This window comes from Silurus aristotelis (assembly GCF_946808225.1).
Source record: "Silurus aristotelis genome assembly, chromosome: 1".
Classification (NCBI taxonomy): Eukaryota; Metazoa; Chordata; class Actinopteri; order Siluriformes; family Siluridae; genus Silurus; species Silurus aristotelis.
Window position 1 is genome coordinate 14216999 of NC_139574.1, and position 23357 is coordinate 14240355.

General features: G+C 38.5%; 1 protein-coding gene across 1 annotated transcript; it reads right to left on the minus strand.

The window, feature by feature from the left end:
• Positions 1 to 1760: 1760 nt before the first annotated feature.
• myo1eb (myosin IEb) lies at positions 1761 to 22698 on the minus strand. Its single transcript, XM_083545136.1, has 27 exons — positions 22397 to 22698; positions 19973 to 20110; positions 18394 to 18483; positions 17829 to 17923; positions 17531 to 17618; positions 17109 to 17198; positions 16558 to 16689; positions 16119 to 16253; positions 15876 to 16008; positions 13107 to 13303; positions 12770 to 12850; positions 12581 to 12667; positions 12397 to 12483; positions 12138 to 12305; positions 11419 to 11504; positions 9109 to 9190; positions 8826 to 9031; positions 8575 to 8719; positions 6662 to 6776; positions 6393 to 6562; positions 6138 to 6283; positions 5564 to 5710; positions 5199 to 5356; positions 4984 to 5052; positions 2719 to 2914; positions 2336 to 2511; positions 1761 to 2231 (listed from the first exon to the last, which is right to left on the minus strand). The coding sequence occupies exons 1-27, from the start codon at positions 22397 to 22399 to the stop codon at positions 2155 to 2157; spliced, it is 3297 nt and encodes a 1098-aa protein (XP_083401262.1). The 5' UTR covers positions 22400 to 22698; the 3' UTR covers positions 1761 to 2154.
• Positions 22699 to 23357: the final 659 nt, after the last annotated feature.

A 23357-nucleotide genomic window follows, 5' to 3' on the forward strand; every position in this document is an offset into this window, starting at 1 on the left:
TGGTTTAGAGACAGTGGCATTGAGTAAAAGACAGGAGGTGGAGCTGGAGGTAGCAGAGCTGAAGATGTTGAGATTTTCATTGGAAGTAATGAGGATGGACAAGATTAGAAATGAGTTTATTGGTGGGACAGCACATGTAGGATGTTTTGGAAACAAGGTGAGGGAGGCTCGATTGAGATGGTTTGGACATGTGCAGAGGAGGCACATGGAGTATATCAGTAGGAGAATGCTGAGGATGGAGCCACCAGGAAGGAGGAAAAGAGGACGGCTAAGGAGGAGGTTTATGGATGTGGTGAGGGAAGACATGCAGGTAGTTGGTGTGAAAGAGGCAGATGTAGAGGACGGAGTAGTATGGGGACGGATTATTCGCCCTAATTGGAGCAGCTGAAAGAAGAAGGTCCTCTGGCAAATCTAACTCCAAAAATAAACCTGTTTACTTTTCCGACGCGTTATCTGTCGTTAGAAAATTAGGAGCATGATTCTTGTAAATCTTTAGAAACATAGTTAAGTGTTTCTATGTGCATTTCACACCCAGGCTTTCAGTGGTGTCCTACCTGAATTAATTTACTAATTTATTAATTTAATCTTAATACCATCATGATGATGCCACGGCTATAGAATCCATCAATATTATACAGAAACTCAGTAAAACATCTCATGCAGCGATAATTAGTCATTACTAATGCAAGAAACCCAATGAACACAATTCAACAAATCTCCTTTCACTGCAGCCACAGCTGCGCTGCATACACCGTCTCTAGCAGAAGCATCAATATTAACCTGAGAAAATTACCTTAGGTTTTTTTGTGATTTTTTTTTATTGCATTATGCTTTTCCTGGGGATTTGAAATAAAGGCAAATTGTGTTTTTGTAACACAATAGTATAAATGGTTCTTTCAAAAAAATCATAATTGTTTTGAACTGTGATGGCTGACCTTTCCTCATGATATCCAACTTTTAAAAAGTTTGAATTTAAAACATTAATGGACAGACTATATTAAAAAATAATCAGTAATTCTAATGAGTTTATGTGGGGCAGAGAAGGCCTTGCTGACTATGAAGACCTGCCACTGCTGATGTCCCACAAATAGTGCTACGTGATAGGAAAACACAACAGTAAGGCAAATAAACACTGTATATACAGGCAAATGTATGTGGACACCTGACAAGTTTATTTCTATAGCGCTTTTCACAAAAGACATTGTCTCAAAGTAGCTTTACAGAAATCAACAGTAAAGGTGAATGGTGTGTATTTATCCCTGATGAGCAGCCATGGCGACTGTGGCAAGGAAAAACTCCCTTAGATTTCATGAGGAAGCAACCTTGAGAGGAACCATCTCCATGCCAGAGCCTTCAAACACCCAAGGAGGTCCAGTGCCCAAACTCTACATGAAGTGGGATCCAATTGGCACTGGTAGATCTCTAGATGGTAAACTTTGTAATCATTTTGGCTGAGCAGTAACAAACACAACCAGGAAAACGATCAAGCAAAAAGCACAAAAAGGATCAGAACCAATTGCTATTATTAAAGACCAGATTTATCAAGTCCCCATAACTTACACAAATTTCTAATAGCTAGATTATTGAACGTATATATATATATATATATATAAATTATATATGTTCAAAATGTGATTAAGTGTATGAGAACAGCTTTTGGAACTGTTGTAGCGCATTAGGCCTATTAGGATGTTGCACAATATACTAAACCAAAGATCATTACAACAAATTGGTATAAAACACATTGGTTTTCTGTTTAGTTTTTTTTGTTCTTATAGATATTTATTTGTTTTTCATTTTGTGTGTACATCCAGATGACACGTTTGTCAGATATAAAAACATTTATAAAAACAGTTTATGATTTTAAAACATAATGACTACACATATGTCCCTAGGCTAAAACTGTGTAAAAAATACATCTTATGACTGTTAAAAAAAAAGCTTTTACAATACATTTAAATGTCCTGTATAAAACACGGTCATGAAGATAAGGATAAAATTATCCATTTGAATATTTTGTCTCTGATATGTATATGAAGAGTCTCAGGTCTATTGTGTATATATTAATTTGATCATACTATCTCCTAATTAGTTGTGTACTTGGGCTTGATCTATGAATGCTCAAAAATAATTCCCAAAGGCTAGGGTCTGGATCTAAAGCTTCTCAACGTAGTTCCCAGGAAACATGCCTTCTCTTCCCCTTAGACGACCATACCACCAACCTGATGGGTCTGAACAGAGAACAAACATAAGTGACCATAGGCAGACGAATGCATATATGCTGTTACATGTGTAATGTCTGCGATCCTTGTCAGTATTTTCTGGTGATTTTTACCTTCATTTAAGATATCTATAACGTCATTAGCATTAAAGCTGAGTTCATCAGTGTCCTGGGCATCATATGCATACAGAGCACGGCACTGTGGGGTGCGAGGTTTGGGTTTCGGTGCAGGCTTTTGAACCCCTGCACCAGGAACAGGCTTAACCTCTTTTGACATTCGCCGATGAAGACTATAGTGAATAAGTAAACAATGATAAAAGTATACATGGTGCAAGGTAAGAAAATCATTCTTAGCTCCTAGATGATAGCATATATATCATGTGATCTATATAAATGATGTAATCATCGATAATAAATATGCAATTTTCTTTGTTTTGTGATCACTGAATTAGTTTTGAGTAAAGAATGTAAAAAATGCCTAATTAATTTCCTTTTACCCTGCTACTCCCTGGTCAGGAACTTTCATGAATCCCAGATCATTGTTGCTCAGGGTCTGATTCTGTTTGGCCCGAGGACCATGGTATCGGGGAAGCGTGGGCTGATCTATAGTGGACTGCTGGCGCAGCAGGGATGCTCTGGAGTTGGTCTGACGGCTCCGGTTTGCCCCTCCTTGATTAGTGCGTGATGAGTGCTCTGAAATCAAATCAAAGGATTTTTTTTTTTTTTTTAACAACCCAATTTATGCTTAAATAAATGACGTCTCTTACAGTATCTACTTATAATGTCACAGTTTCAAATAGAAAAATGTTAATATAAAAAATAAATATATTAAAATACTTGAGAGAACATTTTTAAACTGTCTTTGAGGATTGATCATAGCCTTCTAATTTTGTTCCATATAAAAAGGTATTATTATATATATTTATATTTATTCACACACTACAGAGCACCATCTTTAAGAATGACCATCAACAGCATGCACGCAGAGAGAGCCGGAGAGGTAAACACGTTTACCATCTCGGAGCATGACGTGAGGAGGGCATTCAAGACAGTGAATACCAGGAAGGCAGCAGGACCAGATGGCATCACAGGTCGGGTTCTAAAAGACTGCACTGACCAGCTAGCACCCGTGTTCACTGAGATATTCAACCTCTCACTGGAACAGTCTGTTGTCCCCCCATTGTTCCTGTCCCAAAGAAACCCCAGCCCGACTGCCTCAACGACTACCGCCCGGTAGCCCTGACCTCAGTAGTGGTGAAGTGCTTTGAGAGACTGGTCAGAGACTTCTTCACTGCATCACTACCAGACACACTAGATCCTTTACAGTTTGCATACCGCCAGAACCGTTCTACTGAGGACGCCTTTGCTCATTTCCTCCACACTACGATGAGTTGGAAAACACACCTCATGGGTTGGAAATCACACCTCATCCACCCTCACCCTTAGCACTGGAGCCCCCCAGGGTTGTGTTCTGAGCCCACTGCTGTACTCACTATACAAATACGAGTGTGTGGCCACTTCCAACTCCACCACAATCATCAAGTTTGCTGACGACATAGTTGTGGTGGGCCTGATCTCCAACAACAACGAGACGGCCTACCTACAGGAGGTTAAAAACCTGAAGAGATGGTGCCAGGAGAACAACCTTCTCCTGAACGTCAGCAAGACTAAGGAGTTGATAGTGGACTTCAGCACGAAGCAGGAGCGGTCATACCAACTGCTAAACATCAACAGGACCCTAGTGGAGAGAGTGGACAGTTTCCGGTACCCAGGTGTTCAAATCACACAGGGCCTGTCTTGGTCCTGTCACACCAACACCCTGGTAAAAAAAGGCCTGGCAGCGTCTGTACCATCTGAGACGCTTAAGGGACTCTAAACTACCCTCTCAGGTGCTAAAGACTTTTTACACTTGTACCATTGAGAGCGTTCTGACAGGTAGCATCACTTCCTTGTGAAGGACCTCAGCCATCCCAACAATGGACTCTTTTCTATGTTGCGTTCAGGGAAACGCTTCCGCTCCGTGAAAGCAAACACCAGGAGAATGAGGAGGAGCTACTTTCCGCAGGCCATTCGGAGTTTGAACCAGGAAACACCCAGGATCTGAAAGCTGGTCCACTCTCTCCATCGCCACACTTTTCTGCAAATATTTTTCTTTCGAATTACAACACTTAAATCTCTGGACTGTCACTTTAACTGTGGACTTGCACAGCACAGTGCACTTAATACCACACCACACCGCACACAGTCACTTTAAGAACAATCGCATCAACCTTATGTGATTACTGTTTACTGTCACAAGCATACCTTGTATATACAAATTTACTCATATATCTTTATATATTTTATATCTTACATAGTTTATATGCTTTATTTATCTGCCTCTTTTTCCTTGTTTTATTTTTCTTCCCATACTATTCCCTCATGCCGGACAGTCATATAAAGCATTTCACTGCATGTCGTAATCTGTATGCATGTGTATGTGACAAATAAAATTTGATTTGATTATCCATTTTAAAGTCACCATAAAACTTGCTTTACTTGTATGTAATAAGCAGGAAAGCTTATTACCATTCCAGTTGTTTGGTACAGGATAAAGATTTAAAGCAGGTGATGAGAGTATTGTGAAACTGTTAAGATGAGTGAGTGAATCTCATCTTTGTAGATGAAAGTAACTACTTATGTCCAGTTTCGAATAGGACAAGGATGTTTTGTGAGTCAAGGTTTGTTCAATTAAGCTTGTGCATGTAATAATGGTCTCTTACCATTTGAGTATCTCCCTGGGTTCTGATTTCGTATGTATTTGCTCTTTCGCTTGTCCAGACGAGTGGGCCCTGAAGAGACAGAAAGCATTAAAATTCTACTTAAAAGTTGCATTTAAAAAATGTGATCATTAAATATAGATATAATAAATTTTTCGATGAGGAAGATGAGAGCAGCACTCCGAAGTGAATATACACAGAATGAATAAAAGACTCACTTGAGTTCTTGGGAAGACCTGGTCCAACACTCACAATTAGTGTCTTGTTACTCGGTTTGAGCACAACGTTATCTCCCTGGCCCACCTGAAACTGGACCTGCCGAGAGCCAGCAGAGGCAAACGGCCCCCAACCACCTTTTTTGACTTTAAATTCAAGTCTGGAAAGAGCAATAAATTTGACAAATTCAGTTCACATCTATATTAAAATTCATTCTAATGGTAACATCAAGTTGATTAAGTTAAACTACTGATTATAGTGTTTTATTGTTATTGAAAGATAAAAGTTATGTTTTATTATAACAAACACTGCAGTTATACATCTCATACACAAAGTCTATAAAATCAAACACTGATAAGAGACTTACAGGTTGTTGAACTTCAGTGGTAACTTCTTCTGAGTCCTTTCCTCGTAACGTTTGTAAAGAAGACTTAAAAACTCTGTTTTAAAGACAGACTCCATTACACTATCATATTGCTCCTCGTGCACAATGAAGAAGTCATCCTGCAGGGTGCTTTAAGGAGAGAAGTAGATGAAAGTAAAAATCATTGTGTGCATCTGTAGCAATATCAGAAATACTGATTTCATAAAAAATTTGAATCACTGATGTAATATATTTTATGATGTAAATGTGTAATGTTGACTAGCACAGAGTTAGCATGTGTACGCATTAGAGAAACTGTTTCAAGTCACACAAACACCATCGGTTATGTTTAACATTACTTGGAACAGACCCTTACATATAGCCAGTTTGATTACCGTGAGAATTTCAAATATCGGATTAGTTTTGGGTTTCCGTCCATTCTCTATATTTAAATGAGTACTGTATTCAAATAAAAAGGTCATTAGTGCAGCTCTAACATTTATTTATGATTGCTGTTAATATTACACAGGTAAAAGATGTGATGGTGTTTTAATTTTGTAAAAATAAACTGACATACCTCAGAGAAACAGACTGAATTTTCGCCAGCTCAATCTGCCTCTTGAGCACCTCTCGAATCTGTCCCTTTTCTGGGCCTTGCTTTACTTTTTCCCGACCAATCAAGTAGAGGAACTTGGATGTCAAGATCAGATCACGCTTGACAGTCTGTGAATATTGAGTGAGAATACAGAAATAATGCCTTGTAACAGCAGAATCAACAAGGTTGTTGCTACTCTGATAAAAAAAAAAAAAAAAAAAAAAAACGTTATTATACCTTAAATCTGCGATCATATTTCACCACCACATCAGCAAATTCAATCCTTTCCCTGCGACCGACAAATTGCCGGATCTCAGGGCGACTGTCTGTGCCAATGTAGTCACCCACAAAGTTCCGGTTCAAACTGTTTTTCCGCCGCTCCTTTTTATTTAACAGGATGTCAGATGCTGAAATGACAAGAGCCCAGTTTTAAAACGTGACTTAAGGGATTTTAGGAAGCAAAAATACGATTAAGAAACAATCGATTTTAGAGTGAATGATGTTACCTTCCTCTCGCATCCGGACATATTTGCGAACTGCTATATGCTTACGCCAGGCTTGCTGGATGACCCGAGCAAATCCATTATACTTTCTCTCCCTCATCTCTTCCAGAAGAAATAGCTACAGGAGACAGTGGCTGACTGAGTGATGCACAACTTTAAACCATCATTACTCTCAATATGACTTGCTAGTCAAGTCTTTTGTTCCTGAGAGTTTAACTAATAATAATAGAAGAAACAACAACTAACCTAAACAGCATATCCACTAAACATTATAAAATAAAAGCTTTAGCAATCAATAATCTCTTTATTAAACTAACTTTAAAAGTACCTGAAGATTCCTTATTCCCTTTTATGATACTGAATTACCTCAATATATTATCACATGCCCCCACTGTGCCAAACATAAATGTACCGTAATTTGCAGTATCTACTTATAATGTCACAGTTTCAAAGAGAAAAATGTTAAATATAAAAAATAAATATATTAAAATACTTGAGATAACACTAAATATTTAAATGGAACATTTTTAAACCGTCTTTGAGGATTGATCATAGCCTTCTAATTTTGTTCAATATAAAAGGTATTATTATATATATTTATATTTATTCACACACTACAGAGCACCATCTTTAAGAATGACCATCAACAGCATGCACGCAGAGAGAGCCGGAGAGGTAAACACGTTTACCATCTCGGAGCATGATGTGAGGAGGGCATTCAAGACAGTGAATACCAGGAAGGCAGCAGGACCAGATGGCATCACAGGTCGGGTTCTGAAAGACTGCACTGACCAGCTAGCACCCGTGTTCACTGAGATATTCAACCTCTCACTGGAACAGTCTGTTGTCCCCTTAATGCTTCAAACAGTCCACCATTGTTCCTGTCCCAAAGAAACCCCAGCCCGACTGCCTCAACGACTACCGCCCGGTAGCCCTGACCTCAGTAGTGGTGAAGTGCTTTGAGAGACTGGTCAGAGACTTCTTCACTGCATCACTACCAGACACACTAGATCCTCTACAGTTTGCATACCGCCAGAACCGTTCTACTGAGGACGCCATTGCTCATTTCCTCCACACTACGGTGAGTTGGAAAACACACCTCATGGGTTGGAAAACACACCTCATCCACCCTCACCCTTAGCACTGGAGCCCCCCAGGGTTGTGTTCTGAGCCCACTGCTGTACTCACTGTACAAATACGAGTGTGTGGCCACTTCCAACTCCACCACAATCATTAGGTTTGCTGACGACATAGTTGTGGTGGGCCTGATCTCCAACAACAACGGGACGGCCTACCTACAGGAGGTTAAAAACCTGAAGAGATGGTGCCAGGAGAACAACCTTCTCCTGAACGTCAGCAAGACTAAGGAGTTAATAGTGGACTTCAGCATGAAGCAGGAGCGGTCATACCAACCGCTAAACATCAACGGGACCCTAGTGGAGAGAGTGGACAGATTCCGGTACCCAGGTGTTCAAATCACACAGGGCCTGTCTTGGTCCTGTCACACCAACACCCTGGTAAAAAAAGGCCTGGCAGCGTCTGTACCATCTGAGACGCTTAAGGGACTCTAAACTACCCTCTCAGGTGCTAAAGACTTTTTACACTTGTACCATTGAGAGCGTTCTGACAGGTAGCATCACTTCCTTGTGAAGGACCTCAGCTATCCCAACAATGGACTCTTTTCTTTGTTGCGTTCAGGGAAAAGATTCCTTATTCCCTTTTATGATACTAAATTACCTCAATATATTATCACATGCCCCCACTGTGCCAAACATAAATGTACTGTAATTTGCTCAGAACTAAAATAAATCTCTCAGGGATAACAATTAGAGCAGTGAGAGAGGGACATGGCTCAAATTAGGGAGCACTTAAAAAATTATTACAAACAAAAATTACCAGCTAAATACGAAACTTACTGATTCTGGGGCCTTAATGAATATCTTGCTCTTGCCCAGTTGGTACTGGTCTGGCTCCATGTTGACTGACCTCAGAAGGTGCAGGACGCCCTGTTTTTCATCGCCACGCCACTGTGGATATGTCTCCTTAGTCAGGATTGCGTATCTGTGTGCAACAGTCTTTGTTAGTTAAAAGTTGAGTGTTTGTTCAAAAGCTACCCCAATGGTTAAGTGTTTCTGGGGTTTTCAAAGTGAATATTTGTGAAGTTTACCTCTGTAAGAACTTCTTGAAAGCACGGCGGAAGGCATAGCCAGCTCTCCGTACACGGATATTTTCCCGCAGACCCAGATACTCCACTTGGTGCTTCACTCTACTCTCCTCCCAGTCCCGTGGTTTCTTGGTCTCGTTGGGTTTGATGCAGCGGATGTAATGGGGAGTGCACTTCATCAGTGTATGCACCAAATTATTGGCCTGTTTCTACAAGAGCAAGAGCAATGGATAATTAATCGGTTCATTTGTGGAATTTAGTTTTTCTTTTTTGATTAAAGACTAACCTTGATCTTGGCGCCCGCAGTGGTGGGTCGACCCTTTTTCTCAGCCTCAAGATTTTCTGGGAAAAGGTCTTGAATAAAGGCGCTATTTGCAAAAAGAAATTTTTGAAGTGAATTTCTTTTTAATTATTAAAAAGACTACAAACGTGTATCATTATAACTTTTATATACAATATTTCATAAAATTGAGTACACTCCTCACATTTCAGCAACCATTTTAGCATTTTTTGTATATACCACAGGATGTTCAACATGGCACCTCAAAAAACTCTGAGGATTTGAGAATAAAAATTGTTGCTCTCCACAAAGGAGGCCGAGGCTATAAGATGATCAGTAACACCCTAAAACTGAGTATCAGTACAGTGGCCAGAGTCATACAGAGGTTTTCCAAGACGGGTTCCAGTCGGAAAAGGCCTCGCAAGGGTCCATCAAAGAAGTTAAGTCCTTGTGCTGTGTGTCAGGTGCAGAAGCTGGTTTAAAAGACAGACACAAGTGCTGCCAAGATTGCTTTAGATGTTGCAGAAGCGAAAGGTCTGCTTGTCAGTGCATGATCTTCGTCCCAGAAGGGAGCCTCTTCTGAAGCTGGCTTACAAAATGCAGTTTGCTGAAGACAACCTGTCCAAGAGCATGAATTACTGGAACCATGTACTGTGGTCTGATGAGATTAAGATAAACTTGTTTGGCTCAGATGGTGTCCAGCATGTGTGGCGACGCCCGGGTGAGGAGAACCAAGAAAACTGTCTTGCCTACGGGCAAGCATGATGGTGGTAGCATCATGGTCTTGGGCTGCATGAGTGCTGCTGGTACTGGGGAGCTGTGGTTCATCTATTCCAACATGTACTGTGACATTCTGAAGCAGAACATGACACCCTCTGTTCTAAAACTGGGCCTAACGGATGATTTCCAACATAATAACGACCCCAAACATACTACAAAGATGACAACTGCCTTGCTGAAGGTGATGGAGTGGCCAAGTTTGTCTCCAGACCTGAACCCTATTGAGCATCCTCAAGTGAAAGGTGGAGAAGCACCATGTGTCTAACATCCAGCAGCTCTGTTATGTCATTATAAAGGAGTAGAAGAGAATCCCAGCAACAATCTGTGAAGCTCTGGTGAATTCCATGCCCAGGGGGATAAAAGCAGTGCCGGATAACCATGGTGCTTACACAAAATATTGACACTTAGGACACAGCGTTGACATGTTCACTCACGGTGTACTCACTTGTTTCCAGCTATTTTGACAACAATTGCTGCATGTTGAATTATTTTTAGAGGACAGTAAATCTGTACTGCTATACAAGTGGCACATTGACTACTCTAAAGAACATCCAAGTTTTATTTCTATAGTATTGTCCCTTGACAAGATATACGAAATTGTTTGCTGAGATGTGAGGGGGGTACTCACTTTTGTAAGATACTGTACACACACATATATATATATATATCTCTCGAACGATCGAGAGGGAGAGAGCGCGAGAGACGTGGACGACAGATACCCAGCATGTACTAGGTATCCAGTATCCAAGTACTATAATTGATTATGGTTATGTCTTTTTATCATTTCTTTTTTTTAAGACTTTTGCTTAATCAAGTTAGTTTATGTGAAAAAGACTCTACTGTTACTCTTAACACCAATCTTTCAATAAAACGAAATTAATGAGTCAAACATTGATTGATGTCTATTACACTTATCATGAGCCAAAAACCTTCTTTTCAACGACTTACAAAAAAAAAAAATCCTGCAAATAATTCTTTCATCATTTATTCCTCTCAAAATGTTCTGCTTGATGTTGAACTGATGCTGAACTGTAGGTTGGTGCTAATTAAATACCACCATTGGCGCTTTTAGCTTAAATGATGCCCTGGGTGAACCACGTCACGACCCAACGTCTCCCCCATTGATTAGTTTCAGCTTTGAAAAGCTCAACTCTGCTTCAGCGACTGTCACTGAAGAGTAAGACACATTCTCAGGGCAGGCATGTTCCTAATGTTTTTTTTTTCTTATGCACATCAATGCTTTAGTTGCTTGAACCCGGTAATTACTGCTTGCAGCAATATTTATAACAATAATAATAATAATAATAATATTATTATGCAGCACCAAGAACAGATTAAGAAAAAAATTACATTCCCACAAATAAGTTGGAGAATTAAAGTCATTAATGTTTACAAGCATTTCTTGACCTGTGATCTTTATAGAATTCGATCATTTCAAAAGTAAAGACTGTTGAAATTCATCAAATCCAAATAATTTTCTCAAATTTTCAAGGTTCTCTCAAAGCCCAGAAATTAGCTCTAGTGAGCCATACTTACAATTCACTACTTTGCATTAACTCGATGATGTCATTGAAGAGCACATCTCTGTTCCTCTCACAAAAGCCACTCACATTGTATGATACCTACGAGAAAAATAAGCACCATCACTTGCGTAAATCTGTTGACACTAATCTGGTAAGCAGTAACATTTATTTTTCAATCGCTTGTGTCAAAACAACAGTAACAGAAATAACTAATTAAGAAAAACAAAGGCATACTAGTATTTACTACATTATGAGCTTTTGTTTTGCCATTTTGAATTAAATTAATGTGCAGGTAAAGCAGTGCATTTCACTGGTGTGAGTACAAGAAAAAAGTCTTATTAAATTTTTACATGGGAATTTACCAAAAAGCAAAAATTATATATTAAAAACTGTGCATTTCTGATAAAGCTTTATACAGGTATTAGGTTTTTTTTTTGTCCAATTTTTTTCAACCTACTTAAAAAGACAATTTAATAAATCTTGCTTTAAATAGTTTGGACTGAAGGTATAAAACATTTTCTTTACACATTTTGAAGCACTAAAATTATACCAAATATTTGGAGGAACATAAAAAAAACAGCTTTTAAGAAATTTAAATAATAAAGAGCTTTTTTTAAAATAACATTTTATGCAAGATAAATTAAAAGTGGGTTCTTTGTGTACTTTAATGTACTGCTTATATAATGTATCAGATACTAGTATATGGCAAGGACTGCATTAGGGGCTTCTTACCTTGCCTGCATAGTGATGCACTATGAAACCCTTGTTCCAGCTGTTAAAGTGTTCGTGAGAGCTGATCTGCGTCTGCAACTTCTGAATCAGAGTTTGATCTGCACCCTCACCCTTGGCATGCATGGTAGCGCAGACATCATCCAGAATGCTCATGATCCCCAAAGGATTCTAGGAACATCAGAGGGCAAGTATTATTTCGTGATGCGCAATTAAATGTCAATTTCATGACAATAGGTTTCTAAATATAACAAAAACTCACCACTTTGGACTCAATTAAATCGCATACGATTTTATTGTTAAAGTAGTCAATTGGGGTCCATTTGATTCCTTCTTGTACATACTCTTCCTGTAAACAGAAATAGGAGAAATGTAGATAATCTCATCCTATAGACTTAAAAAGAGACACTGTGGTTTATGTTAAGATGCAAAAAAGTGCTGCTGACCTGCTCAGCCTTCAGAGTGAGCTCAATGAAAATCTGCTGAAGCTTCTCATTCACAAAGTTTATGCAGAACTGCTCGAATCCATTTTGCTGAAAATAACACAAATAAGATGAACACACTGCTTGTTAAAATAAAATGCAGTTTCATTGTTCAATTAACACTTTCTTCTGTACTGAATGATAAATTCGTACCTGGAAGATTTCAAAGCCGTAAATATCCAGAACACCAATATTGAATTCCTCGTGGTCCTTTTGCATGGCTTTGTTTATTGACTATATGGAACAGAAATGAAGAGTAATGAAATTATGAGAAAAAACACAACATAAATTTTCTCGTACAATATGACCTGTATTTCCAGCATTGTGTAAATTATATATATATATATATATAGCAAATCACAAAATGGATAAAGATGTAAGTTTTTTAATGAAAAGTTCTCAGCAATACTGGAATACAGATTTGATGAATAACTTATAATTCATCTAAAAAGTGTAAATTACAAATATTTATTCAAAGCTGAAGACTTACATCAACGAGGAAGTCAAAAAGTCGGGTATAGAGTGCTTTTGACAAAGCATCGCGTGAAAAACAGGCCTGCTCTGTGTTCAGAGTGACAGAAATGCTCTCAGTCTTGCCTCCCCATTTACTGTCCATGATACGACTAGTCAGTTTCTTCTTCAAGCCATCCTGAGATATTCCCAAAAGATAGGATGGGAAAGCAAGAACTACACAAGATTGATGGAAAAGCAAAAATAAAATGTCAGAATGTGGGGATCTTTAGAAGGGAAGAAAACTAATGAGTAACGATTCACCTTAAAATACAAATGCAATTCACTAAATAAAGGACAATGTTAGTCACTGTGGTGTTGTCTTTCATTTAGGTCAAAATAAAACTTTTAAATGCATTTTTTTTCTATTTTCACCTTTGTTGGTAACCAGACCAGACTTTAAAATATTACTACAGTCGAACCCGGTTATCTCGACCTCGGTGAACTCGACAACCCTATTAAGTCGACGTTTTTGAAGTGGAACCGCCAAATTCTCGCTTTGTCTTAGCATTTTTTATCGGTTATGTCGACGTATATGTTTTTTATGTCGACTAATCCTGATATCTCGAGCACAAGGGGGGAAAAATTTGCCAATTAACGTCAGTTATCTCGATCGGCACTGTGCAGCCGCAGAAGAACTCGCGAAAGTGGCGGAAAAATCAAGCCTTACAGCTGCTACAGGTGTTGTATTGTATACTGGTGAATCTCTGCTGTTAGTTAGTGCACATATGCCTTTTGTTGTTAAATGTTATGCGATTAACGGGAGGTGAAAGCCGCGCATGATAGGAACGCAGCGCGGAACGTGAGATGAGCAGCAAAAGCATAGAATGAACAACGGCAGGATCGGGGGGGTCCGGGATGCGCTTTGGGAAGAAAAGCGCAGCCGTTGAGAGAGTGCCGGTGGGAAGGCACGTACCGGGATACGCATGAGCGCCGTGAACCAACATATACCAACAATAACGGACAGTGAGAGTGTGGAAGTTTAAATAGGAGCTGGTGATGATGCTAAACGAGCACCATATGTGCGCGATTGAAGCTGGGCGCTTCAGAGAAAGCGGCCGAGAAAGCACCTGCTACGCCGAAGGGGGCGTGGCAGGTGGATTGCTGACAGTTAACAAACATGTACTGTATGTACAGTACATTTTTATAGCATGCCTTTTTCAAACGAATCGCGGCAACGCTGTTGTGTAAAAAAACTCTCCAAAAACACGTGCATGCACATTCTCATTTATTAACGCACATCATGTACATAAAGAAATTTCAAGCACGTTAATATATTGCCGCCATATTGATTTTCGTTTATCTCGATCATCGGTTACCTCGATGCTTTTTGGCAACCCCCTAGGACATCGACATAACCTGGGTTCCACTGTACTATACTTTTCTGGTTGTTGCTTTTATATGTGGAAGTGAAACATATTTTAAAATGGTAAGGGTGACTTTGTTTAAGGCTTTCCCAGGCTGCCACACATCAATACCTAACAACAGTGCATTGTATACACAAAGCCACAGTTATACAGCTAAGCAACCACAGTGACTCCTGTCTTTACTACTGCAAGTGTGTACATACATACATACATACATATATATAAAATAGGTACTGTGCAAAGGTTTTAGGCAGGTGTGAAGAAATGGTGGAAAGTAAGAATTCCTTCAATAATATATATTTTAGGTGTTTAATTTTATAAATTTACAAAGAGAACAGAGAAAAAAATATTAATATTTATCTCAAAGTAATTCCAGACAGACTCGATGATTTTGAGATCAGTGCTCTGTCAAGGCCAACTGATCACTTTCAGGATTCCTTGTTCTTCTCTACACTGAAAACAGTTCTTATAGTTCTATATCTTAATAATATTCCCTGTATGTTTGGGGTTGTTGCCCTGCTGCAAAATAAATTTGGTGGCCCAATCGGACAACTCCCTGATGGTATTCTTCTGTATTTGTCAGCATTAAGGACACCATTAATCTTGACCAAATCTCCAACTCCATTTGCAGAAATGCAGCCCCAAATTGCAAGGAACCTTCACCTTGCTTTAATGTTGCCTGCACACATTTGTTATTGCACCACTTTCCAGATCTTTGCCAAATATTACAGATTTTGACTCATCACAATCGGCAACCTAGTTCTTATGTTTTAATGCATAGTTGAATTGCTTAGCTTTTCCACATAGGAGGTGTGGCTTTTGCTACACTTCTACTAGACTTCTACCAGACAGCAAATGAGTATACCTGGGTCCAACTTGATTCATCCAGTTTTGGAGATCTTCCAATGTTGTATGGAAGTAAGCAGGATATGTCTTTCAGCCACTGCATTAGGTTATATAGTCGTAAACGTTGCCAATTTTTTTGAGCTTCTTCCAATCTTGAAATCTCAGTCTGCTTCGAAATCTTTGTCTGGGAGAGACCTGGCTGATGCAGTATAACTACACTGTGTCTGTTTCTGTTTCATTTAATGACTTTGTTCAAACCTACATATTAAATTGATGATCATTAGCACCTTACCAATATAATTGGCTGATCATACATCTGATCCTACAAAATCCCTGAATTTGTATAAGTGTAAGAATTGAGAATTGAAAGTATTTGACACAAAATATTGACTTAATTTTGATTTTTCTTCTGTCAGCTTACTTTGCATTTTATAAAGTGTAACAAACACACACACACACACACACACACACACACACACACACACACACACACACATATATATATTATATATCATTAACATCTCTATTATACTTACAATCTTCACTCTCCACCATTGCGTAGTTGCCGTCTTCTCTGAAATTGATATTGCCCAAATGAAGAATCCCTGCCACAATCTGCAACACAGCATCTTGCTCGTCCAAAGACAAACCTATAACTGACATGGCCTCCTAAACACACAGGAAAGACAAATGGCAAATATTAGTAATGTTAAATAGTTTTGCATAAACTAGTTAGTTTATGTAAGCATTAATTAGTTAAAATATTGTACAAAGACTACCATAGTGTCAGAGAAATCCTTCTTGTCATTGATGTCATCCACAGTGTAGGTACCAGATTGGTTCATGTAAAAGTAGTAGTCAGGAGAAGTGACACCCAAATTTTCCCTCTGCTCTTCGGAAGCCCCTGTCAAAAGCTGTAGAAATCACAAGATTACATTTAGATTACAGAGATTACATTTTTCAGGGACCTTAAACATCCAAAAAAGCATAAACAGAGAGGGGCTAACATTTTTTAGATTAGTACCGTTTAATTTTATTTATTGATTTATAATTTTTCAAAGTTCTAATGCTGCAATATATAATTTTAAAGAAGGTACATGAAACCCATCTTACAATTTTTGAGGACTAAATTCTTTAACAATTTCTAATTTGATCTTTTATATTAATACTACAATGCAGTGCACTACATAAACAGAAGAGCAGATTTCAAAGCTTTACCTGGTAATAAATATGAAAATTTCTTTCCCCGTGGTTTTGAGACACAACCCTGGACTTCTCCAACAGGAAGTTAGAGATTTTTCCACCATCAGGCTCTCCCCCTCGGCTAAACTGGATCTCAAAGTATTTTCCCTGAAGGAACACGTGGTAGATTATGTTAATGTCAAGGAAATAGGCTGCAGTCTAAAATCTAATGCCCACACTCACTGGTACAATGCCCTAATGTACATTAAAACAGTTTCTGTACTTTCACAACCCTGTAGATCACTCTCTTGACAATCTTTATAAGAAATAAAAAAAAAAAAAAAAACACACACAACACAACACTAACAAGTCTTGACTTGTTAAAAGACAGTGTGCTGTTAACACTAGCCTGAAGGTTTTGGAACTGGAATGCATAACAAATCTTAATGGAAGTGCTGCAAATGTAATGTGCCCTTGTGTAAAGGTGGAGGCCTTCTGAATAATTTAAAATAAATCCACTAGATCATAACATACAGTCTGGAAATAAGAGATTCTAGAGTTTAGAATTATCTAGTAGCTCGACTTACAAAGCGACTGGAGTTGTTATTACGCACTGTCTTGGCATTCCCAAACGCTTCTAGCAGAGGGTTAGACTGAAGGATGATGTCTTTGACATGCTGAACAGACAGACAGAGAGAGAGAGAGAGAGAGAGAGAGAGAGAGAGAGTGAGAGAGAGAGAGGGGGAGAGAGAGGGAGGCAATGAGACACTTTATTCCACAAGATCATGACAATGCAAGATCAAGCTTATAATTTTACATCATTAAGTAACCAATAGAGAGAATAAAGTACAAATTAGACTCTGATCAGAAATAAAAGGCTACACATTGAAGTGGAAAGCATTTAAAAATAATTATACAAAATTACACCTTATAATCATTGTATTCCAAATGCTTTCCAGCTCACCACATGCATTAGAATACACTAAATAAAAAATTAATAAATCTTTACTTGAACTTTAGGTCCACCTCCTGAAACTTTGGAGATGTAACTCATGATGTACTTGGCTGCTACTGTCTTTCCTGCTCCACTCTCTCCACTAAAACCATTATGTAAACACACACACACAAAACACACAATAATCTACTAATTCAGAAAGAAGTGCATTAGAAAAGTTCAAGGGTTTCATGTCTCCGTTACTCCAAACAACGGATCCAGTTTACAAGATAGCCATTAAACAGATTATAAGCAGGGAAACACTGAATCTGTGCAGGACTGGTGTTAAGAACTGGAGTAAAATGATACGGACCTGATGATGACACACTGGTTCTCCCCATCAATCATCATGTTGCGATACATGTTGTCAGCCAAAGCATAAATATGTGGTGGATTCTCATACTGTGCCTAGGATGGAAGCATTCAGAAGGAAATCAGATTTAATCACTACCTAATCCATTTCAACATCAGATTAATAGAGATCCCTAGACACAAATTGTGGTGATTCATCTAATTTAGGAATTGAAACTTGAATAACCAAGTTAACACTCATCTGTACAAACTGGCTCTTAAAAGGAAAATGGGTGGAACTACACAAAGAGAAAAATCTCTCCAGTCACATTTACAGCACAGTTTTAGTCCCACACACATTCATATTTTAACTTCACCATGCACAGTACGACAAGTTTTGACATGAAACCCCACCACTCTGGCTTCTCCAACTCAGTCCTGCCCTTATTCTCCTGCTATTTTCACTGAGCAGCAGCTTGGCATTACATCCTCTTCATTCTTCTGATTATAAAAACACACTTCCACGTATAACAACATTAATCATTGTAAATAATTGGCAACATTAAACAAAGGCAACTTTTACTCACAGCTCCCTGATACAGCTCCACTTCACGATCAGTAAAATATGGCAACTGTTTAAAAGGGTTTATAGAGATCAGCACAGGGCCAATGTATGTCTGCAGACTAGTAGTCAAGTCCCTTGTAACAGATAATGATATATTTTGATGATTATAATGTATGTTTGATGTTTGGCCTTCAGGTTCACCACATCTATTTGTTCATTCACTATTTTGATTATTTGTCTTCACTAATTAGTCTCTTCATCATAAGTGTTTTATCATCATTAGGTGGGATAAGGGACATGTACAGACCTGTAGTAACTACAGGGGAATAAAGTTGATTAGTCACACCATGAAGTTATGGAAAAGAGTAGTGGAAGCCAGGCTGAGAGAAGAGGTGACCATCTGTGAGCAAAAGCATGGTTTTATGCAGAGGAACTACGGATGCAATATTTACTTTAAGAATGTTGATGGAGAAGTATAGAGAAGTTCAGAAGGAGTTGCATTGTGAGTTTGTGGATTTAGAGAAAGCGTACAATGGTGCTGAGAGAGGATTGTGGTATTGTATGAGAAAGTCAGTTGTGTCAGAGAAGTATGTGAGGGTGGTGCTGGACATGTATAAGGACAGTGTGACTGCAGTGAAGTGTGCAGTAGGAATGACTGGTTCAAGGTGGAGGTTAGACTGCATCAGGATCTGAGCCCTTTCCTGTTTGCAGTGGTGATGGACAGGTTGACAGACAAAGACTGACAGAAGTCTCCCTGGACCATGAAGTTTTAGAAGATATTGTGATTTTTGGTGAGAGTAGGGAGCAGGTTAGGAAAAGACTGGAGAGGTGGAGATATGCACTGGAGAGAAGTGGAATGAAAGTGAGTAGGAGTAAGACAGAGTGCATGTGTGTGAATGGGGCAGCGGAGTGGTGCGGTTGCAGAGAGAAGAGGTGGTGAAGGTGGACGAGTGTAGGTAGCCAACAGTGCCAAGTAATGGAGAGTGCGTTAAAGTAGTGAAGAAAAGAGTGCAGGCAGGGTAAAGTGAGTGGAGAAGAGTGATTTGTGATAGAAGAGTATCTGCAAGAGTGAAAGGGAAAGTTTATAGGACCTGCGATGTTGTATGGTTTAGAGACAGTGGCATTGAGTAAAAGACAGGAGGTGGAGCTGGAGGTAGCAGAGCTGAAGATGTTGAGGTTTTCGTTGGAAGTGACGACAATGGACAGGATTAGAAATTAGTTTATTAGAGGGACAGCGCATGTAGGGGGTTTTGGAGACAAAGTGAGGGAGGGGCGATTGAGATGGACATGGATTGAATATGTGCAGAGGAGGGACATGGAGTATATCAGTAGGAAATGCTGAGGATGAAGCCACCAGGAAGGAGAAAAAGAGGAAGGCTAAGGAGGCAGTTTATGGATGTGGTGACTGAAGACATGCAGGTAGCTGGTTTAAAAGAGGCAGATGAAGAGGACAGAGCAGTATGGAGACGGATGATCCGCTATGGCGACCCCTAATGGGAGCACACACACACACACACACACACACACACACACACACACACACACACACACACAAAACTACGGGCGGTTTTCTGCATGTGCAAAACCAGTTAGAAGGATACAAAAATGAAATCATCCGTATATCTTTTCTTGAGGTTGTCTGTGATGGCTTCCTCGCTGATTTTGGCGAGTAGGACCATGTCGTCCACCCCGCTGACCTTCACATTTTGGGTTTGCCAGTGATATCGATCTTTACTCCCCTGAAAAACAGTGTATAATTTATAGAAAAAGGTTGACACTTCAGATGCTTTTCCTGACATTTATTTTAAACAAAGACAAAGCATTTATTGTTGTCAGAACAGACTGGTGGGTTGGTCTGGTTAATAAATGTATGAGTGTACTTATTAACAAAATGGTTGTTTTTACTGCTGAGTTTCATAAAAATCAACTCCCTTCAAGACATTTACAACAAATAGTGTAACTGATTTAGACTTTGCGATACTGTTGGAAAGCATTACACACTTGTTTACATCGACTCAATTTACCCAGTTGACAAATGCCCCTCAACAAAATGTACATCAGGATTAGAGATAAGGACCAGTTATTATCTAAGCTAACCACAGCAAACTATACAGACAGGATGCAAAAGAAGGCTGTAACAATAATTACAACAAAACAATGTGCTGAACCTCTATTTTTAGATAATAGTATGGCTGGATGCAAAACACCTGAATGGGTTTTACACATATATATACAAATTCTGGCATCATAAATTTTTCATGATATGGGAGAAGTGCGATAGTTCTGCATTTCCAAAAATAAAGTGTACTGCAGTTGTGTCGGTTAGGCGCTCTGTGCTGGATATATTAAGCATACTCTATTATGAAAGAACTCAACAGTGATATTAGTAACAGCCTAAAATGACACCGTGTTGTCTCAAAACTACAGATGGAATTGGTCATCTTAAACAAAAACGCATTACTATTTACACAGGGATTGAATATACTCCTTTGATAAGTCCAACAATGAGCAAAGAATACCATTCAATTTATATTATTTACACAACCAGAAGGTGGGGCAGCCCCACAACTACATTTGCATTCAGTTTCCTTTATTTACTGAAACCAGACTTCATAACACTTTGCTCTATTAGCATCTGCATTCTATAGTGAACTGAGACTGAACACTGGGTAACGTGTCTTTATTCAATAATTCATTCATAAGGTTAATGTGCTTCTTTTGTTTGATAGTTAGAAATGTGAAAATATGACTCAACTTTCTGCTGAAGATCTATGCTAATATGACTCACCATTGAGTTAGAGCTTCACAGGTTCAGGGTTACAGTGGCAAAATTAGTTTGCATATTATTTTATTTAAAACCCGAACCTAAAACAAATTTTCTCTTTGCCATAAAGGTTCTGTGCTGATTGAAAGGTCAATAAAATAAAGAAAATAACTTCTCCTTCTGCTCTCACAACTCAGATTTTGATGTACTGTAGAATATCTCACGTGGATACACTTTTAGCAGTGAATTGACCTACCTGGAAGAGCAGCTTTTCTAATCATGAACACGACAACACTCATTTTAATCCACTTTGATTTTACAACATACATTTACAGAAGAATAATGATGTATAATTTCATGATCCAATGTAATCTTGAAGGAGTTGGGTTCCTTTTTGAGTCAGGTTTTATCCTCATGTTGTCACAGAAAGTTTTCCCATGCCATTGAAACCTCGGCCTTACTCATAGGTCAAATAAAAAGTATATTATATAAAATACTTTTACTTTATGCTAGGGCAGTGTAGTCAAAAAGGTGCATCACTTGTACCATTAGTAGCCATCTTTTTCCTAGAAATGTGCATGAAGTTTAGCTTTTTAAAATGACATCTTTCAGGAGAATAATTTAAAATGTGAAAGTTTTTAAAGATCTACCTTGGGTAGTAGTAGTAGTGAAAAAAACAAAGTTTAACATGATCATTTCATTTCTATAAAGCTGGCAGGCCTGTAAATCGACTTAATACAGTCTTGTAGTAACAACACTGGCTTTCTACTATACAACAGTTAAAAAAGTACAGCTGCTTGATGAAGGAGGAAAATAACTGATAGCCTTTCAGTCAGATTTAATATAACTATATTCATCTGTTCTATTCTATTTATAAAACTAAACATATATATAATAAATGTAAAAACAAACATATGCTACCCAGACACAATCTTAAACAAAAAGAAGCAGTAAGGCCGCACCCAACATGCCCCCGGATACCTGCTCAGGTAACCAGATACAGTTTTGTTTGTTTGTTTGTTTGGTGTTCCCCTAAGATCATGACTGATACTCAAAGAACAGTTCAGGCTGTTCTATACAAAATAACTTACCCAAAATATATACAAAAATGAAGTCACAAAAATTTCAATCACAAATCAATTCATTTAAGAAAATGTATAACTTTTGAAATCAGATGTTACTATAACACACTCAGAAATCACAACTACACACCAGGCAAATTACAAGCATGTGGCATTTAAAGTTTACATAGTTTTCTTACCATGCCGAGATACAAACACTTCCTGTTCAGCAATCTTGCCCAGGACTCTTCACTGCTATGTGGCAATGAAGGCGAATGTTTAAGGAACCTGCAGGTGAAACTTCCAGGTGAAACTCGCGATTTTACTACAAACAGGAATGTAAATCCATGCCATGCACTGTGATCATGTCCTTCCTGAAATAAAATGAATGTACATCAGGTTTTTTCCTCCCAGTGAGTTAAAAGCATTAGTAACTGTACTGTAGGGGGGGGGAAACAGACGGATAATTCACTAAAGCAAGTACCAACAGGTAAAGAAAAAACCACTGCATTGTGGGTAGCATTGCTGGAGTATCAGAGGGGCTGTGAAATGTCGCCCCCTAATGAATAACTGATACATTGCAGGACATTGAGATGCCTGGACAATACAAGATTAAACATTTTGCCACCAGGTTCAACACTGTAAATACAAATCTGGGATTGCAAAGACTTTAAAGCACTGTGATCTATGTATGTATAGTACAAGGTTGACTAGTATGACTTTTTCCTTGCATCAGTATAAATCAGTAGATTAAGTTTCCATATACTCAAAAGGATTTGACCATTCAGATCTGTAGGAGTTGACAATATTAACTCAGAGTAAGAAATGCCAATTTTTATTCATTATGGTGTGGGTCACTGTCTATTACTTAAATGGACAAGATTGCCTGCTACAAGAATTTGATTTGCAGAGAAGTGTTTTGTGTTAATTTATGTTGCCCTATGTAGCACCTTGGTCCTAGAGGATCATTGTTTTATTTTATTGTGTACTGTACCATATATGATTGATAGAAATGACAATAAAAAGCCTACTTGAGATTTATTTTTTTTACTACCCCCTATCAAAAGGTGCTAATCGTTGTCTGGATATAATTGCATATTTTAGTGTGTTGTCTGCTTCAACACATTTTGTCAACGCAGGAAGTTTTTTTTTTTTTTAAAT